Raw genomic sequence first — 16,774 nt, 5'->3', positions numbered from 1 at the left:
AGCACCACTAATTTTTATTCTGGCCCAAGGAAGTCTATTAAGGAATAAAAAGGAAATACAGTACAAGGATTAAAAATATGAAAGGAGGAATACTAACTCCAGGCATATGCCGATGATGTAGTGTTCATAGTTGAAAACTCATTAATCACAGAACCATCTTTATTAGAAGAAGTCGAAGAATTTGGAAAGGTTGCTGGCCTTAAAATCAACAGGGCAAAACCCAAGATTTTAACTAAAAATATGTTTAGTAAACAAAACAGTGAATTGGAGAATTTGCTTAATATTGATACGGCAAAAAGAGTCAAATACTTAGGCTTGACACTAACATCCAAATGCAGTTCCATAAAGAAAGACAACTATGATAAGACAATTCTTGTTTAGAGAAGATTTAGAGAAATGGTCCAGATTACAATTATTGCTTCTGGGAAAAATTGCAATAACAAAAGAAGAATCAACCTCAAGCCTCTACATTGCCACAAGCAGCATATGCCCAATTCTTTTTGAATTCCATTCAACCCCTTCCCCTTGAATAAAGTTCATCTTTATCTAGCCCCAAAGGTAATGTTGTTAGTAGAGAATAAATTCCAATGCATAGGCATGATCAATAAATCATTTTAACTTGAACTTAGCATGTGACATATAGCCTGGACTTTCCCACATGACATCTTTTCTCCTTTCACTAAAGTGAAGTTGTATTAAAGTTCAAAAATTATTTTACCACCTTGAATATACACCCATAGGAAGTATAATACCACTAGGTTAGATTCACTGGTCAACAGCGATCAACTTTAATTTTTTTATATTTTTTAAAAAACAAAGACAAGAAAATAGAGGAACAATATCAAGGAAAGACATTAAAATATGTAGTGAGCCAAATCCTACACTTTTATGAAAAATGGAGGTCGTTATTTGAATAGTCAGGTTTTTTTAAAAAAAGGACATCTGTCTATGATATCCTTCAAAATGACAAGATTTTTGTACCTTTTTCTGTAGCTACTTTTAAGGGAAACTACCATTTTATACATATTAAATCTTAGTCCACACTTTTATCTTCAATTTCCCAAGACTGAAGCAGTAATTCAGGATTCAAAGCACTTACATTTATAGAGAGGAAAGTGAATAGATTTTGTGAATGTGCTGATGACCCTCCCCCTCCTCCAAATACTTTCTTACATTCTTCATTGAGATTATATAGTAGAACAGTAACTTTATATTTTCAAGTGGAGAGAGATACTTTTTAAGGGGGGAACAGAAGATTTTACAATTCTCTTCTGGTGATGGTGCGGAGCAGGGTAGGAGGCAGAAGACGGTGCCTGTCTTTAAAATCCAAAAATGTTCAGTGATTGGGGACCCTTCAAGGTGTGAAAAATCTGACGTACCTAGCAGAAAAGGAGAGGCATCCTAGGCATCAAGAGGCATCGAGGTGGTAGCAGCTGCCTGGTGGTGGAAAGGATTCTCTCTCTAACCTAATCCTGAATCGTACGAGGGTGCTTTTGGATGGCAGACATGAAAATCCAGTGGACTGCATAGAAAGGGAGCATTTATTTATAGTATTCTGCATGGACTAAAAAAATTTGATGCCAGATTTTCCGAAACCTGAAAGGCAAGAGAGAAAATTTCCGGTATGACTTCTGGTTCCACCGGTGGCAGAGGAGGTGAGCGAGGAGCAGCGCTGCCATGGACAATGGTTTAAGATTTAAGTTTATACTGAAACAAGGGCCTATATCCTTGGGTTTGAGCTGAGCAGAAGCGCTGGCATGCTACAGAAACCTTAAAGTCAAAGCCTATGCTAAGATAGCTGTAAGATGGTATGGAAAAGTTGGCGGCCGCGCTGTTTGGCGAGCAGTTGTGAAGAAATTGTCAAATACCGAGAGACTGCAAAATCAAGCAGAATAAGGGGAGCAGAGAATTTGTGGCCAAGGATGGAGCCCGATACTGAGAGAAGACACTGATATAGAGAAACTGAGCTAAAGTCAGGCAACAGACCCCCGACCCTGCATAAGTGAGAGCAGTCATGAGAAAAAGCTGTGGAGAGATAGAGAGGCAACGGAGAGGTGATAGTTTGAGCCGAGCCAAACGGAAGCTGAAGCAGAGCCAAACCGAGGCCTGAGACGGAACCCAACGCCAACGGGTGAGAGAGGTTGGTGATGAGCTGGTGAGCAGCATTTCGGGGTACCGGGAGATGAGACAAGGAGCCTGAGAACAGCAGCAGCAGTGCGGATACAGCGAATGGAGAAATTGCATTTTTTTAACTGGCACTGTTTCTGGCAGATAGGTGAGAACCACCAGCGGAGGACACTGCCGGCAAAGTTGCCAAGCCAGCCAGTGGGAGGGTTGGTATGGGCAACTTGACAACGAGTAAATACGGACGTATTGTGGATAAAACTGGGTGGGCAGGTGAGAGCTCCTACTGGAAGATAACACCCTGGAACACACTAAGAATAGACTAATCAGCTCATGAATGAACTATTTCAGTATTCTAAACTTCTTTTAATGAATTAATATTAATTGGATTTAGGATGTATATTGTTTCCTTATACAGTAATACCTTGTCTTACGAACTTAATTGGTTCCAGGACAAGGTTTGTAAGGTGAAAAGTTCGTAAGATGAAACAATGTTTCCCATAGGAATCAATGGAAAAGCCAATAATGTGTGCAAGCTGATTAGGAGAATACAAAATATTAAGGCTTTAAAAAAAAAGCGGTGGCCAGACAAAACTGAGGCGACCAGAGTGGGGGGAGGGAGTCTCAACGAAGCAAAGTGAAAAGAGCCTCTCTTGAGCTCCATGAGTCCCTGCCTCCCGTTTTTGTATGTATTGTTTGGTTTTTTAAATTGATAGGGTTTTTAGTTTTTTCTTAATATTAGATTTGTGCCTGTACAATATTGTTTACAATATTGTCGATGGTGGTGAACGACAGTAGATCTTCGATCTCGGGGTCGAAGGTGTAGAATCGATGCTCTACTGCCGAAGGTCCTAGCGCCACTGCCGGGTGCTGCCACGGACGCTTAACCCCTCCCATAAAAATCTGGGATGATGGAATGTGGCATGATTCCTTTTGTGGTTCTGAGAATAGCCGAGCCGCTGGTTGTAGACCAGCTGCCGCCTCCGATAGTTTGGAGGAGCCCCCTATGTTGGTAATCTGCTTGGCCTTCCTTAAAAGGACATCGAACAGATGGGGCTTGAAGAGTGATATAGAAATCGGCTGTTCGGAGGGAGGATTTTCGTCCTCAGACAGCTCTCATTCTTGATCTGTGTCTATCTCCCCTTCATCCATCTCGGATTCTTGTGGAAAGGAAGGTGGTGGCGGTGCTGATCAAAGGTCCCTTCTAGGCGGTCTGGTATGTCCTGTGCTGACCGTCTGTTGTGTGCCAACCGACAACCCTTGAGTGTAAGCATTAGTCAACATCTCTTGGAATGCCGGGGACATGGTCTGCCATGCATCATTGGTGCATAGGCCTGCTGCTGACAGTGTGAATGTCGCTGATGGATACTGAGAACCAGGGTTGGAACCACGGTTGGGCCTGAGGTGCAATTTCAGGTCTCTGGGGTGGCTCAACTGGCTGGTATGATGTGGACTGCCTATCAGGTCACAAGTCAGCGCTGTGCACTGATGCCATAGACCCCACATGAGTCCCTGGGGAATTGGTGGGGAACCACTGAGGTAAGGCTGATTGAGCCAAGGCTGGGGCTTGTGAAGAAGGAGATGGGTGCAGTGAGGCCTGCCTCTGGGCGTCCTCCAGCTGGGCCTCTAGCACTTTAATCCTCCTTTCTGCCTCCTTTATATTCGAGGAGGAAGTCTTTGACTTAGACTTGGAGGGATGTCCCTTGGTGCTGGGCCTTGGGCTCTCCTCCCTCCCAGATAAGGATTCAGTGGGAGTGCTGGATGTCTGTTCAGCCATACTATAGTAACATAGAAACATAGAAGACTGACGGCAGAAAAAGACCTCATGGTCCATCTAGTCTGCCCTTATACTATTTTTTGTATTTTATCTTAGAATGGATCTATGTTTATCCCAGGCATGTTTAAATTCAGTTACTGTGGATTTACCAACCACGTCTGCTGGAAGTTTGTTCCAAGGATCTACTACTCTTTCAGTAAAATAATATTTTCTCATGTTGCTTTTGATCTTTCCCCCAACTAACTTCAGATTGTGTCCCCTTGTTCTTGTGTTCACTTTCCTATTAAAAACACTTCCCTCCTGAACCTTATTTAACCCTTTAACATATTTAAATGTTTCGATCATGTCCCCCCTTTTCCTTCTGTCCTCCAGACTATACAGATTGAGTTCATTAAGTCTTTCCTGATATGTTTTATACTTAAGACCTTCCACCATTCTTGTAGCCCGTCTTTGGACCTGTTGGATTTTGTCAATATCTTTTTGTAGGTTAGGTCTCCAGAACTGAACACAGTACTCCAGATGTGGTCTCACCAGCGCTCTATATAAGGGGATCACAATCTCCCTCTTCCTGCTTGTTATACCTCTAGCTATGCAGCCAAGCATCCTACTTGCTTTTCCTACCGCCCGACCACACTGCTCACCCATTTTGAGACTGTCAGAAATCATTACCCCAAATCCTTCTCTTCTGAAGTTTTTGCTAACACAGAACTGCCAATGCAATATTCAGATTGAGGATTCCTTTTTCCCAAGTGCATTATTTTACATTTGGAAACATTAAACTGCAGTTTCCATTGCTTTGACCATTTATCTAGTAAAGCTAAATCATTTACCATATTACAGACGCCTCCAGGAATATCAACCCTATTGCACACTTTAGAGTCATCGGCAAATAGGCAAACCTTCCCTACCAAACCTTCCCCTATGTCACTCACAAACGTATTAAAAAGAATAGGACCCAGAACAGACCCTTGTGGCACACCGCTTGTAACCTGTCTCTGCTCAGAATACTCGCCATTAACAATAACTCTCTGATGTCTACGCTTCAGCCAGCTGCAAATCCACTGAACTATCCAGGGATTAAGTCAAATCTTCACTAATTTATCTATCAGCTCTATCTATCTATAGTACTCACACTTGTGATCACAAGGCTGTGGTCAAGTGTGCCAGCACCCTGAAGATTGCAGGAAAACAGCGACAGGCTCTTATCCAGAGTTAATATTCCTCTCTCTGATAGCTCTAATAACTCTCTCAAAATGGCAACCGTGCGCCTCAGAGTAGGCGTGACCCTTTTTCTGAGCTCAAAATGGCGGGTGCTGTTGTCATGACACCCCACGCTTTTCTCAGCTCTCAAAATGGAGGGCGCTGCTTTGTTTGTGTTTCCCACCAAACCGGTCGTTCCAATGGGTGCGCTGCCACTGCCGTGGCTCCCAAAATGTGCCTGTCAGCTGGGAGTCCACTTTGGCTTATTTCCTTTGTCACGGCGATGGCCTCTCAGTGTTTCATTACCTGAGAATCGGCCGATTGTTGGGCGCGTCACCGCTGCTGCCGCCCTGTTGCGTCCCTCAGCTGTGAAGCGGCTGAACGATCGGAGCCGCTGCAGCCAGTTTCCTCGTCGCCTGGGAGGCCCTTGTAAATGCCAGTAAGAGATCCATGGGAGATGGGAGAAGGTGGGGGGGGGGGGTCTCTGCGGCAGCCAACCCCCTACCTTTAACAGTTGGAGAGGTTTGGCCATGGAGGCTAGGGACCTCAAGGTTCTCAATGGCTCTGATACCAAGGACTAGGCACGGAGGAGGGTTATGGCCACGGAGGCTAGGGACCCGGCCTAGTGAGAGCCTGTCCCCTGGGAAGTGCTCTCTGGGAGCAGGGGCCCTGAGGAGGTAGATAAGTCGCAGGCCTTACCCACGGAGGGCAGGGGCCTTGTCTGTTCTATCTTTGTCCATGTCTGTAAGAAAACAAAAGAAAAAAAAGAAAGAATTATTTTATTATTAATATTAAACACAGAAACATAAAACAATAACATTTTAACAAGAGGAAAAAACTCTAGTCCCTATCACTACGACTGAGTTTTTAAGACTGAGCTATTGGGGGTGGCTACAGGATGGAGCTAATTACTATTCTAATTTAACTCAATCCCTAACCAATCAGGCTGAAGTATCACCCATGTTGGACTCTCCGCAGCAGTGCATTGGAGAACTATAATGCTGATCTAGCCCTTTAAGAAATCCAGTTTGACAGCCCTATGTTAGATAACTTATACATGTTCATCCAGAATAAAAATTCAGACTGTTTCTTAATATTCAAAAACTAGATTATTAACTTTGTCTACAATCTTCAACAGACTTGATAGAAAGCCTCACTAATGTCTATGGAGCTTTCTTTATAATAAATATATGTATTGAACATTTTAAGTTCCATTTTTGTTCATTTTAAGTAACAAAAATACTCATGAAATTAGTTTAGCACACATGTTTGTAATACTAAATAAAATTACCCAATTACAAAGGAATGCCAAAAAGAAAGAATTTTTCTAGAGCTCAAATGAATAGGATAAGGCAGTAAATGAAACACACTGCTAGAAATAAAAAGGTCTGAGCAATTTAAAATTGGCCAAACAAAAAAAGAACCACATCCTTTCCCCTATTCCTATGTTGCTATGAAGCTATTGCTTATCTAACTGGTAAGATGGTATTTTGTTGACTGTTCATATTAAAATATTGCATTTATTTTTATTTCAAAATTTAAAAGTCTACCTACAAAAATGGAGCTTGTTCTTGAAGTTCCTTCATATAAAGGTCATGTAAATGTGAATTATAGGTGATGTTTCTTAGATGGATTTAGCTATAGACTCATTTATATTAATGTTCAGAATTTATAAAAAATAGTTTGCTAGATGCAATTTAGACTTCAAAGCTCTATTCTCTGTCATTTGATATTAATATACCAAATAGCAATTAAGCAGTGACTGGCATTTTATGACATTAATCTTTTGAGAAGAGTAACTTTTAATGTAACTATAATTAAAAAAAGACTGCCTTTTAAGTAAGCACTAAATTCCAAACAAATCAGTTGAATATAAATCAGTTGAATATAATTATCGAAATCTTGTTGATAATACCTTATGAGAGAAATTAGGAACAAAAAGATATGTACCATAAGATTAACAGATTTTTTTTGCTGAACTTTAAACTATTTTTTAAAAAAACCCTCTGAGGTATGTAATAAATAAAAAAAGGCCTCAAGAAGTTGTAAAACATTGTCCATCAATGTTAACTGAATCATACTAAATTATGTTTTAAAGAAAGTTACAGCTTTCATAGTAAGAAAGATTGAAATATTTATAAAATATATTTCAACTGCTTCACACGTAAAATCAGGTTAATAGTGTACCCTATACATTGGGCCAATCTACAGTGGTACCTCGGTACTCGAACACTTTGGTTCTCGTACATTTCGGATAATGAACAAAATGTTCGGCAAAAATTTGCTTCGGTATCTGAACAAAAATTCGGATACCGAACAGCCAGAGAAAATTTTGTTCATCATCCGAAATGTTACCGCCGGGGGCTACTGCAATCCCAGCAGCTTCAGGGGGCTGAGGAGCTCTATAAGAGCTCCAAGCTGCAGGAAGGGTGGGGGCTGCTGCAATCCCGGCTGCTTCGGGGGGCTCCTTTCCTCATTGCTTCCTCTTATTACCTCTAAGCAGCTGCAAAAACTTTCTCCTTCCAGGCGGCGGCTTCCGTTCGAACAGCGCCAGGAATGTCACATGATGAAGGGAAGCCGCCGGAGCTATCTCAGCAGTTGCTGCCGCTCCAGCAGCTTCCCTTCATTACATGATGTTCCCGGTGCTGTTGCTCCTCGAAGGGAAGCCGCCGCCATTGCAGCCGCCGGGAAGGAGAAAGTTTTTGCAGCTGCTTACAGGTAATAAGAGGAAGTAATGAGGAAAGGAGCCCCCCCCCGAAGCTGCCGGGATTGCAGCAGCCCCCACCCTTCCTGCAGCTTGGAGTACCGAATGTATTTATCCCATTGGAAATAAAGAAAATAGATTTACAGTGGTACCTCGGTACTTGAACGCTTTGGTTCTCGTACATTTCGGATAACGAACAAAATTTTCAGCAAAAATTGGCTTCGGTATCTGAACAAAAATTCGGATACTGAACAGCCAGAGAAAATTTTGTACATTATCTGAAATGTTACCGCCAGGGGCTGCTACAATCCCAGCAGCTTCAGTGGGCTGAGGAGTTCTCTAAAAGCTCCAAGCTGCAGGAAGGGTGGGGGCTGCTACAATCCCAGCAGCTTCAGGGGGCTGAGGAGCTCTCTAAGAGCTCCAAGTTGCAGGAAGGGTGGGGGCTGCTACAATCCCGGCAGCTTCGGGGGGCTCCTTTCTTCATTGCTTCCTCTTATTACCTGTAAGCAGCTGCAAAAACTTTCTCCTTCCTGGTGGCTCCTTCCCTTCGAGTAGCAACAGCGCCAGGAACGTCACGTGATGAAGGGAAGCTGCCGGAGCCATCTCAGCAATTGCCGCCGCTCCAGCAGCTTCCCTTCATTACGTGACGTTCCCGGCGCTGTTGCTCCTTGAAGAGAAGGAGCCACCGGGAAGGAGAAAGTTTTTGCAGCTGCTTACAGGTAATAAGAGGAAGCAATGAAGAAAGGAGCCCCCCGAAGCTGCCGGGATTGCAGCAGCCCCCACCCTTCCTGCAGCTTGGAGGAATTATAGAACTCCTCAGCCCCACAAAGCTGCCGGGATTGTAGCAGCCCCCACTCTTCCTGCAGCTTGGAGTACCGAATTTATTTATCCCATTGGAAATAAAGAAAATAGATTTAATTGGTTCCCACCGAGTTAACAGGGGCTGGGAACCAATTAAATCCATTTCCATTATTTCCTATGGGATAAATAAATTCGGTACTCGACCAAATCGGTTCTCGACCACACTTCTGGAACGAATTGTGGTCGAGTACCGAGGTACCACTGTAATTGGTTCCCAGCGAGTTAACAGGGGCTGGGAACCAATTAAATCCATTTCCATTATTTCCTATGGGATAAATAAATTTGGTACTCGACCAAATCAGTTCTCGACCACACTTCTGGAACGAATTGTGGTCGAGTACCGAGGTACCACTGTATTTATCTAAATACTGAGGTGGATAGAAAATAGGTTTCCATAACGCTAAAGTATATTGTATATACTATACTGTCTTTATAATCCTATGTTGCCATCCACATGAATAATGAAAACCTTATTGGACAATTGATAATTTGAGTGGAAGTGTTAACGATCTGATTCTTCAAATTACACATACATTGTTTGTTCTGGATGATATACTGATTGATTGCAACAGGGACCAAGATAAAGACATTAAGAAATGCTAACAGGATCACTTTGTAGGATCACATGCCTGGTTATCTGCAAGTTTGAAGAAATTGACATGCAGAGTATGTGTAGGATAATATTCCTATCTCTTGAATGTGTCCCAGCAGCTGGTATTCAAAGTTATATTATTTCTGATCCTATAAATAATAAACATTATCACTATTAGTCATCTATAGCCTTTTCTTCCATGAGCTGGACTAACATATTTAATTTTGGAGTAATCACCTCTTTCCCCCACCAATATTTGGTTAGCTTGCAGCTGGCCTTTAAAAAGGTGTTTAAAAACTTGGGATATTCCCCTTGACATTGGGGTCAGTCCAAGTAAGTTCCCATTGGCATAAGATATTAATTAATATCTTATGAACTAGATAGTCTATTATTGATTATTATTGGTTACTCTTGATTATTTTTTCTAGTTATTTTTTGTTTTAATCCACCTACAATCCATCATTCAATTTTGGTGGCCAGCCACACAACCTTCCTTACATATATAAACAATTAAACTTGGCATGAATCATTCTGCAATATCAAAAAGTAGACATTTAAACAATCTGATTTAAATTTATACTACCCATCATTCATGTGTTTAATACTAATAATACTAATAATAGGGCCTTTGTCATAGGATTTGCAAAAGGGAATACATGATCATGAATAATCAAGTATACAGTGGATCAGGAATCCTAGGTACTGTGCACTATAAGTCAGTTAATTTTACAGTTTTTCAAGCACCCATAAAACATTTATTCATTTTCATTTATTTTAATTAGTATTACTTTGAAGTTGCAGCTGGGTTGTTTAATTCATAATTCAATTTCTTCTAAATTTTAATGCTAAGGACATTTCTGTTCTACATCAAAGTGACGGAATATTGTTTCTCCCACTATCTTAACCTCCAATCTACAGACTACATGAGAAAACAAGATAATGGATTTCTATGTCTCAGAAATATTTTGATTATGATCAAATTGAGATTTCAACATCAATTTTTTGCACTTATAAAAATGATTATGATTTGTCCTTATCATTTATAATTAGGAAAGCTAAATGAAATAGGTATCAGCAATCTATTTGGTAAATGTTATTAATTTGATTGTGCTTTACACTAACCTGAGAATAAAAAATTGCCTTTAAATCCTGAGCATCACTGATGGTGAACGAGAGGCACTGTGAAATAAAATTAAAGAAGTTAAGTAAGAATGCAAAAAAAGATCACCAAAAATCAAGAAATAGAACAAAGCAGATTCAATCTGAATACAAGCCATGGAAACTGCCAAGAAGAGAAACAAAAATCAAGAAAGGCAAAGGCCTCAAAAAAGAAACATAACAAATAATTTCAAACAGCTATAAATGGCAAGATGCCATTTTTTTCATTGATTCAAAAAAGATTGAACGAAGACAGAAAGTGTGCACTGAAATTCTGTACAGTAAAGATGTCAATATGCAAATGGCTACTCATTGCAAAAGATCCTGATATTGGGAAAGATTGAAGGCAAAAGGAAAAGGAAATGGCAGAGGATAAGATGGCATGGACGCAATGAATATAATTTGGACAAACTCCATGAGGCAGTGGAGGACAATGAAATCTGGTGCTATGGTCCATGAAGTCACAGAGTCAGACAAAACTTATTGACTGAACTACAAGAAGAAGATAAAGCTAGATCAGCACTATCATGTTGGAAGACTACAGGAATTGATGACTGCAAAATATGGCAGTCAATAGAAAAAGAAAATATAAAAAGAATATTAAAGCATCAATGAAATTCTGTCAGCAAATCTAAAGAATGACATACTAGCCAATGCAATGGAAGAGTTAGTCAATATATCACTGCCAAAGAAAGGAGAGTGCATAAACTATTGAACAATGCTCTTAATTTCAGTTAATGTTTAGAATCATTCAACACAGAGAAGATCCTTAAATGGAAAGGAGATGCCTGTTGTTCAAGATGCTTTAAAATGCCAAGTAACGTAAGACATTATTGCCATGCTGGATAATTGAGAAAGCCAAAGAATAACAAAAACAAGTCACTATATGTTTCATTTATTGTAGAAAGTCACTTGATTGTGTTAATCACTTGAAACTGTGAAAAATACTCAGTCATTGAAGCACAAATGATCACATTCAAATTATCATACTTGGGATACACTACATGGAGGCTTAGCTCTTTGGAAAAATTCATAATTCAGGGAAAAATGAAAAGAAAGGATGACCAGCAGCAAGGTGGATGGATTCACTTATAATTTGTACAGTGCTGAAAGTAAGCAGACTGGAGACAAATTATCCTGGGGAATATTTGCCTATGAGCTTCTTACCAGGGATGAAATGCTACTGGTTTGGATCTGTTCGGGAGAAACGTTAGCAGACATGTGACCTGATTCGCTGAACTGGTAGTGATGGCTGGCCATGCCTCTGAACCAGCCCCTCACTCACCTTGCCTTGCTCCATTTCTGCAAAGGTTGAATTCCCCCCCTCCGCTGCAGGGCAATTAAAAGAGGGGAGGGGGAAGCTGCAGAAAAGACTGCCTTCCACCCAGGCCGTCATGACTCCCAGGCTGGCTCCATGGTGCTTGGAGCTCTGAAGCAACCCACTGGATTTCCACCCAGCTACCTTTCTACTCTCTTTGACTGCTGCCACCACTCTCAGCCCATGTATTTGGTGCTTTGGGGGGAAGGAGGATCAGCTGTGGTGATGCTTCCCACCAGTGAAGAAGCAGAGTGAGAGGTATGGAAGTCACTGGTGTCCAGTGGGAGGGCAGCCCCCCAAACAGGGAGAGGGCCAGGCCTGGTTGGACCATGGCAGAGCTCATAGCACATTCACTTCATCCTGAGCTGTGGCGCTTACCCAGGCGTGCCAGTGCAATTAGCCCTTCATCTTGCTGAAGACCAAGTAGCTGAAGTCACTCAGCCAGCCAGAGCAGGATCTGGTGTGGCTGGAGTGGCCAATGAAGCCCTGGCTGAGGCCACCCTGGCTGAGCAATCATCATGCCTCCACAGCAGCAGGCACACTGGGGCTACCTTGCCCACTTTTCCTCCATGTGCTGCGCTAATTGTTGCTCTCCCTCCCCACCTGGCTGCACACATCTGCCTGTGTCAGCCTGCCCTCCCGGAGACCTCCACCCTGCTGCCATTCGCTTTCTTCCTTGAAATGAAAGTGAACTATGGTGGTGTTGCTTCAGGAGGGCAAGAAAGTCCAGCCCAAAGTGGCAGGGAGGGAAGGCTGTCTTATGCACAATTGTGGCAAGAAGGTACAGGACCACTTTGCTTCTGCATTAAGGCTCTGCGACACTCCCACCCCCCTCCTTCTCTTCTTGTGCCGGCCACTTGCTTAAGGAAGGTTTTAACAGAATGCAAAAGGACATAGCTTCTGTCCTGCACTAAGGCTCCAGCGAATCTCCTCCTCCCCCTCCTCTTATGCAGAGGGAAACACAGCAAGACGATGGCTGGACCCTTAGTGCACGAGAGAAGCAATGTCCTCCTTAAGTGAGCATCTGGCTGCATACATGCACAAGAGACAGAAATAGGTATACACAGAGAGAGAGAGAGAGAGAGAGAGAGATACAGGGGGAGAGAAAAGAAAAGAAACAAAGAAAAAAGAGGAAGATAAAGAAAGAGGAAGGGAGAGAGAAACAAGAAAGAAAGAAAGAAAGCTTATGACCACAACTGACCCCAAAATTTTGGTTGCTAAGCAAGAGTGTTAGTGAGTTTCACCACATTTTACAAGTTGGCCACACCTGTTGTGAGTGCTCCTTGTCCACCTCAGGTCATGTCAGATTCTGAGGAGAATGAGGTCCCTCTGGATACCCCGGGCCAGGGGGGGGGGCGGGTTTGCTAGCTGAAGCAAAGAGCGAGAGTGAGGGAGAAAGTGACCTGAGTGAGCCTGAGGAACCACTAGAGGGGGCTGATATAGCAATGGAGGAGTGGTCCCAGTCAGAGGATGAGGAAGACATTAGAGTAGAAAGTCTATGGATAGACCCTCGCTATAGATGATTGCTTAGAAGTTGAGAGGAGTTGCGTAATAAAAGGTATCAGTGTATTGACGTAGTCTCTTTGTGGCGTGATGTCACTTCCAGGAGTATAAAGACAAAGGATCTTGGGAAATTGGGTGTGGGGTTTCAACGTTGTGCAATGGAAGAGATGTGAGACTGGGGGTGTGCTTGAACAAGGCTTTAAAACCATGATTTCTTCCACAATAAAACTTTTTTCTCTGCTGGATGCTTGTTGCCAGGACTCTGGTGAGTGAAATTATATGCTTAAATGATAAATGGACTGTATTATCTAGGAATGCTGAATTAGGCTGAGTTTGGTGCCTTTTCCAAACATTGTTGACATTTAGCTCTAAAGAGAAAATACTCCCTTCTTCTTTAAAATCTGCTTTTTGTTTTGTGCGCTTATATTAATAAAGAGTTGGATTTATTCATAAAATAAAGGATTTTTGAGTTGGGGGTTTCGATCCGAGGGTCATGCACAAAACAACACCCACACGGCCACATGTCCACCAAGCCACACCTACCAAGCCACAGCCACAGAGATGACAGATGAAATTTATGCCGCCGGGCTTGGGGTCACTAGACCCCAGCCTCTGGCCAGTGAATGTGTAGGATGTTGTGGTATGTTTTTGAATGTTTGATTTTTAAATGTTTAGCTTTTTAAAAATATTTTAAATTAATTATTTCTATTAATTTGATTTAGAAGTGTTTTATATATTGTATTTTTATTGAAATGTTGTAAGCCGCTTCAAGTCTACGGAGAGGGGCGACATATAAGTCCAACAAACAAACAAACAAATACACAATATTAGATAACTATAATCAAAAGCTCCAAAATGGACTCTACCCATGCTTTGACAAATTTCAAACAAGGAATAAAAGAAAAACAGATTTATCCAAATCTTTTGGATGAGTTTTTAAATCAAGATACTGAGCATTGCTTTTAAAATTTTTAATTTAATTAATAATCATAATTAAAATGAAATAGAATACATTCTCTGCATAACCCAGTGTTTCTCAGATAGTGAGATGGCCCCACCTGGGGGGAGGGGCGTGGAGTGATGCCAGGAGGGGCATGTGCTTTTTTTGCTGCAGGGATTACGGTTTTTTTGCATCGAAGAATGGCACACAGCACAGAGTAGGAGATGTGAAGTGCATATAACAAACCTTAAGAAACACCATGGAAAAATATTTAACAGGGGTGAAAAGAAAGGAAACAAACGTTAAGTCTCCTGAAAGTTAAGATGAGGAAATATGATGAAGCAGATATAGCGCTTGGTTTCACTATGACTATGGTGGGAGACGAAGAAAAACCAGTATCTTTATTGTGTCTAAAAATGTTGGCAGTGGACAACATGAAGCCAAATAAATTAAGGTGTCACTTAAACACATTACACCCCAATCACGCTGATAAACCGCTTGAGTTTTTCAGCAAAAATGTGCTGAATATTGCAAACAATCGTCCCAGCGGAGAGTTGGGGGGCACAAAGTGTTTACTTCTTCGGGGGGTGGGGGGTGGTTCGTAACAGAAAATAATTGAGAAACACAGGCATAACCTAAAAATATAATGAAACATGTTAAGCCAGGTTGAGAGGTCATAGCTTGTTTCCTAGAGCGAATAATAACCAACAAATCAGGGAACAAAGACAGATTATTCCATTTAATCTCAACAAAATCCTTTTGTTTTATTCATTTTCATTTTCAGCTGGGAATCAAGTCCCAGATTCAGTGTCTTGATTTATCTTTCCAGAAGTCAGCTAGTAAAATAATCCATTTTTAAAAATCCAAATCTAATTCTATATGCACTAAATTCTGAAGCTACAATACTACAAAGTAAACACGTTTACTATTTATCATGCATCCTTGTATGTGCTGAAGATCCACTGTCATGTTTTTAATAAGTTGTTCCAATGTCTGCTACTCCATGTGAACTTAAAATAATGTATTCAGTAAAAACAAAAACAAAAAAGCAGAGATAGAATGAGGCAAGAGGAAAACATGGCCCTTCTCTGAAATAGAAAATCTGATTCTTTCACTAAAACTACTGTTTTGTTATAGTGAAAAGATCCCATTAAAGAGCAGACCAAGACCATGAATGACACCTATCATAGGCCAGACCAAATTCATGATTTGATGAAATTTTCCAAAGGGCCTTTGTAGCTGAGAAAATGCCTATTCCAGAGAGGAATGCAGAAAATTCCTGGGAGCACAGGCCTTTCTTTGTTGGCAGTCTGGTGTTATTCTGAGGAAAATAAAAGCACATAAAAAAGAACTTAGATGCTATGAAGAAAATATCCAAAGTATTGTTTAAAGCTAGTTGTTTTATAAAAGTATACCAATTTTGTTTGGAATCAATTTGAAAAGTATTTTTCTCAAATTGCCATTCATTAAATTAAATGTTTCTTTTGCAGAAATAATTTCCTTTTCTTTCTATTTGCCTAAATTAAACTAAATAATGCATTAGCCTAGTCTTTTCATTACAAACCACAAGCAGTCTGTCAAGTATTCATTTTGCATCTATACTTTCTAGCTATCTATATCATGTTAACATTAAAGTAATATGTACCACTTCTTTACACCAATCAGATGCAACCAATATTTTATTGGGGTAGTTTAGTCTCAAAAAACAATATAGAACTGATTGTGTAACTATTAAAGCATGTACAATCATTAAAGACAAACAAAACCTCACCTTCAGTTGACCACTTAGCCATAGAAAAGCAACAGATTTTCATTTTTCTATAGTTTTAGTAACCTCTGCAATAAGACAAATATAGCTACAAGTATATCTAAAATATGAATTTACAAATTCAATAATTATCAGAAGAATATAAAAGATAGTAGTGTGTTAACATATTACAATCAAGTTAAATACTTTTAAATTCAGTCTGTTTGAAATCTGAAGTGGGGTTTCTGAAAAGCTATCGGAAATTTTCATAATCCTTTAACTTTGTTTACTTCAACTCACTTGACAGGCAATCACATTTAGAGAAATGCAGAGCACAGTTAATTAAAGCCAAACATATACAGTACAGTGGTACCTCTAGATACGAGCTGCTCCACATGCGAGTATTCCAAGTTACGAGCCGCGACGCAAGCGAAATTTCTGTTCGACACCCGAGCTCAAATTCGGGATACGAGTCGAGCTTCCGCTAGGTGGCGCAAGAATCTCCTTGCTTCTGGTTATCTTGGCACGAAAAACAAAGTCTAAAGGCATTCGTTCAAGATGCGAGTTGATCGACTTACGAGCTCGGGTCTGGAACGCATTAAACTCGTATGTCGAGGTACCATTGTAGTATTAATTCTGCGATCATATTGTTTATGATTTGTTACTGTTTCTTAATAAATCTTTCTACTGATAGTACAAAGACTGAGCTCCAAGCAGATCAATCAGTAAATGTGGTGGCTCAGCAGTTAGAAGGCAGTATAAAGTTGACTCAACTATCCAGCCTTCCAAAGTTGGTAAAATTTGGATCCAGATTGTTGGGAAGCAATATGCTCACTTGGTAAACTGCTTA

At 40.9% G+C, this 16,774-nt stretch overlaps 1 protein-coding gene across 6 annotated transcripts in view; it reads right to left on the bottom strand.

The window, feature by feature from the left end:
- HMGA2 (high mobility group AT-hook 2) overlaps positions 1-16,774 on the bottom strand; it is a 356,638-nt gene that overhangs the window by 135,582 nt on the left and 204,282 nt on the right. For 3 of the 6 annotated variants that reach the window (XM_070755646.1, XM_070755645.1, XM_070755644.1), the window contains one exon: positions 14,931-15,498. The exons of 1 other annotated variant lie outside the window; for it this stretch is intronic. In XM_070755646.1, the coding sequence (XP_070611747.1) occupies positions 15,328-15,498 (171 nt within the window). In that variant the 3' untranslated portion in view covers positions 14,931-15,327. Of the gene's footprint in view, positions 1-10,380; positions 10,438-14,930; positions 15,499-16,774 lie in introns of those variants that run through there. 2 more of the 6 variants (XM_070755647.1, XM_070755649.1) reach the window with 2 other exon arrangements.

This window comes from Erythrolamprus reginae, chromosome 6 (genome assembly GCF_031021105.1).
Source record: "Erythrolamprus reginae isolate rEryReg1 chromosome 6, rEryReg1.hap1, whole genome shotgun sequence".
NCBI lineage: Eukaryota > Metazoa > Chordata > Lepidosauria > Squamata > Dipsadidae > Erythrolamprus > Erythrolamprus reginae.
Note: the sequence above shows the minus strand (reverse complement) of the source record. Positions and strands in the feature narration are given on the sequence as shown.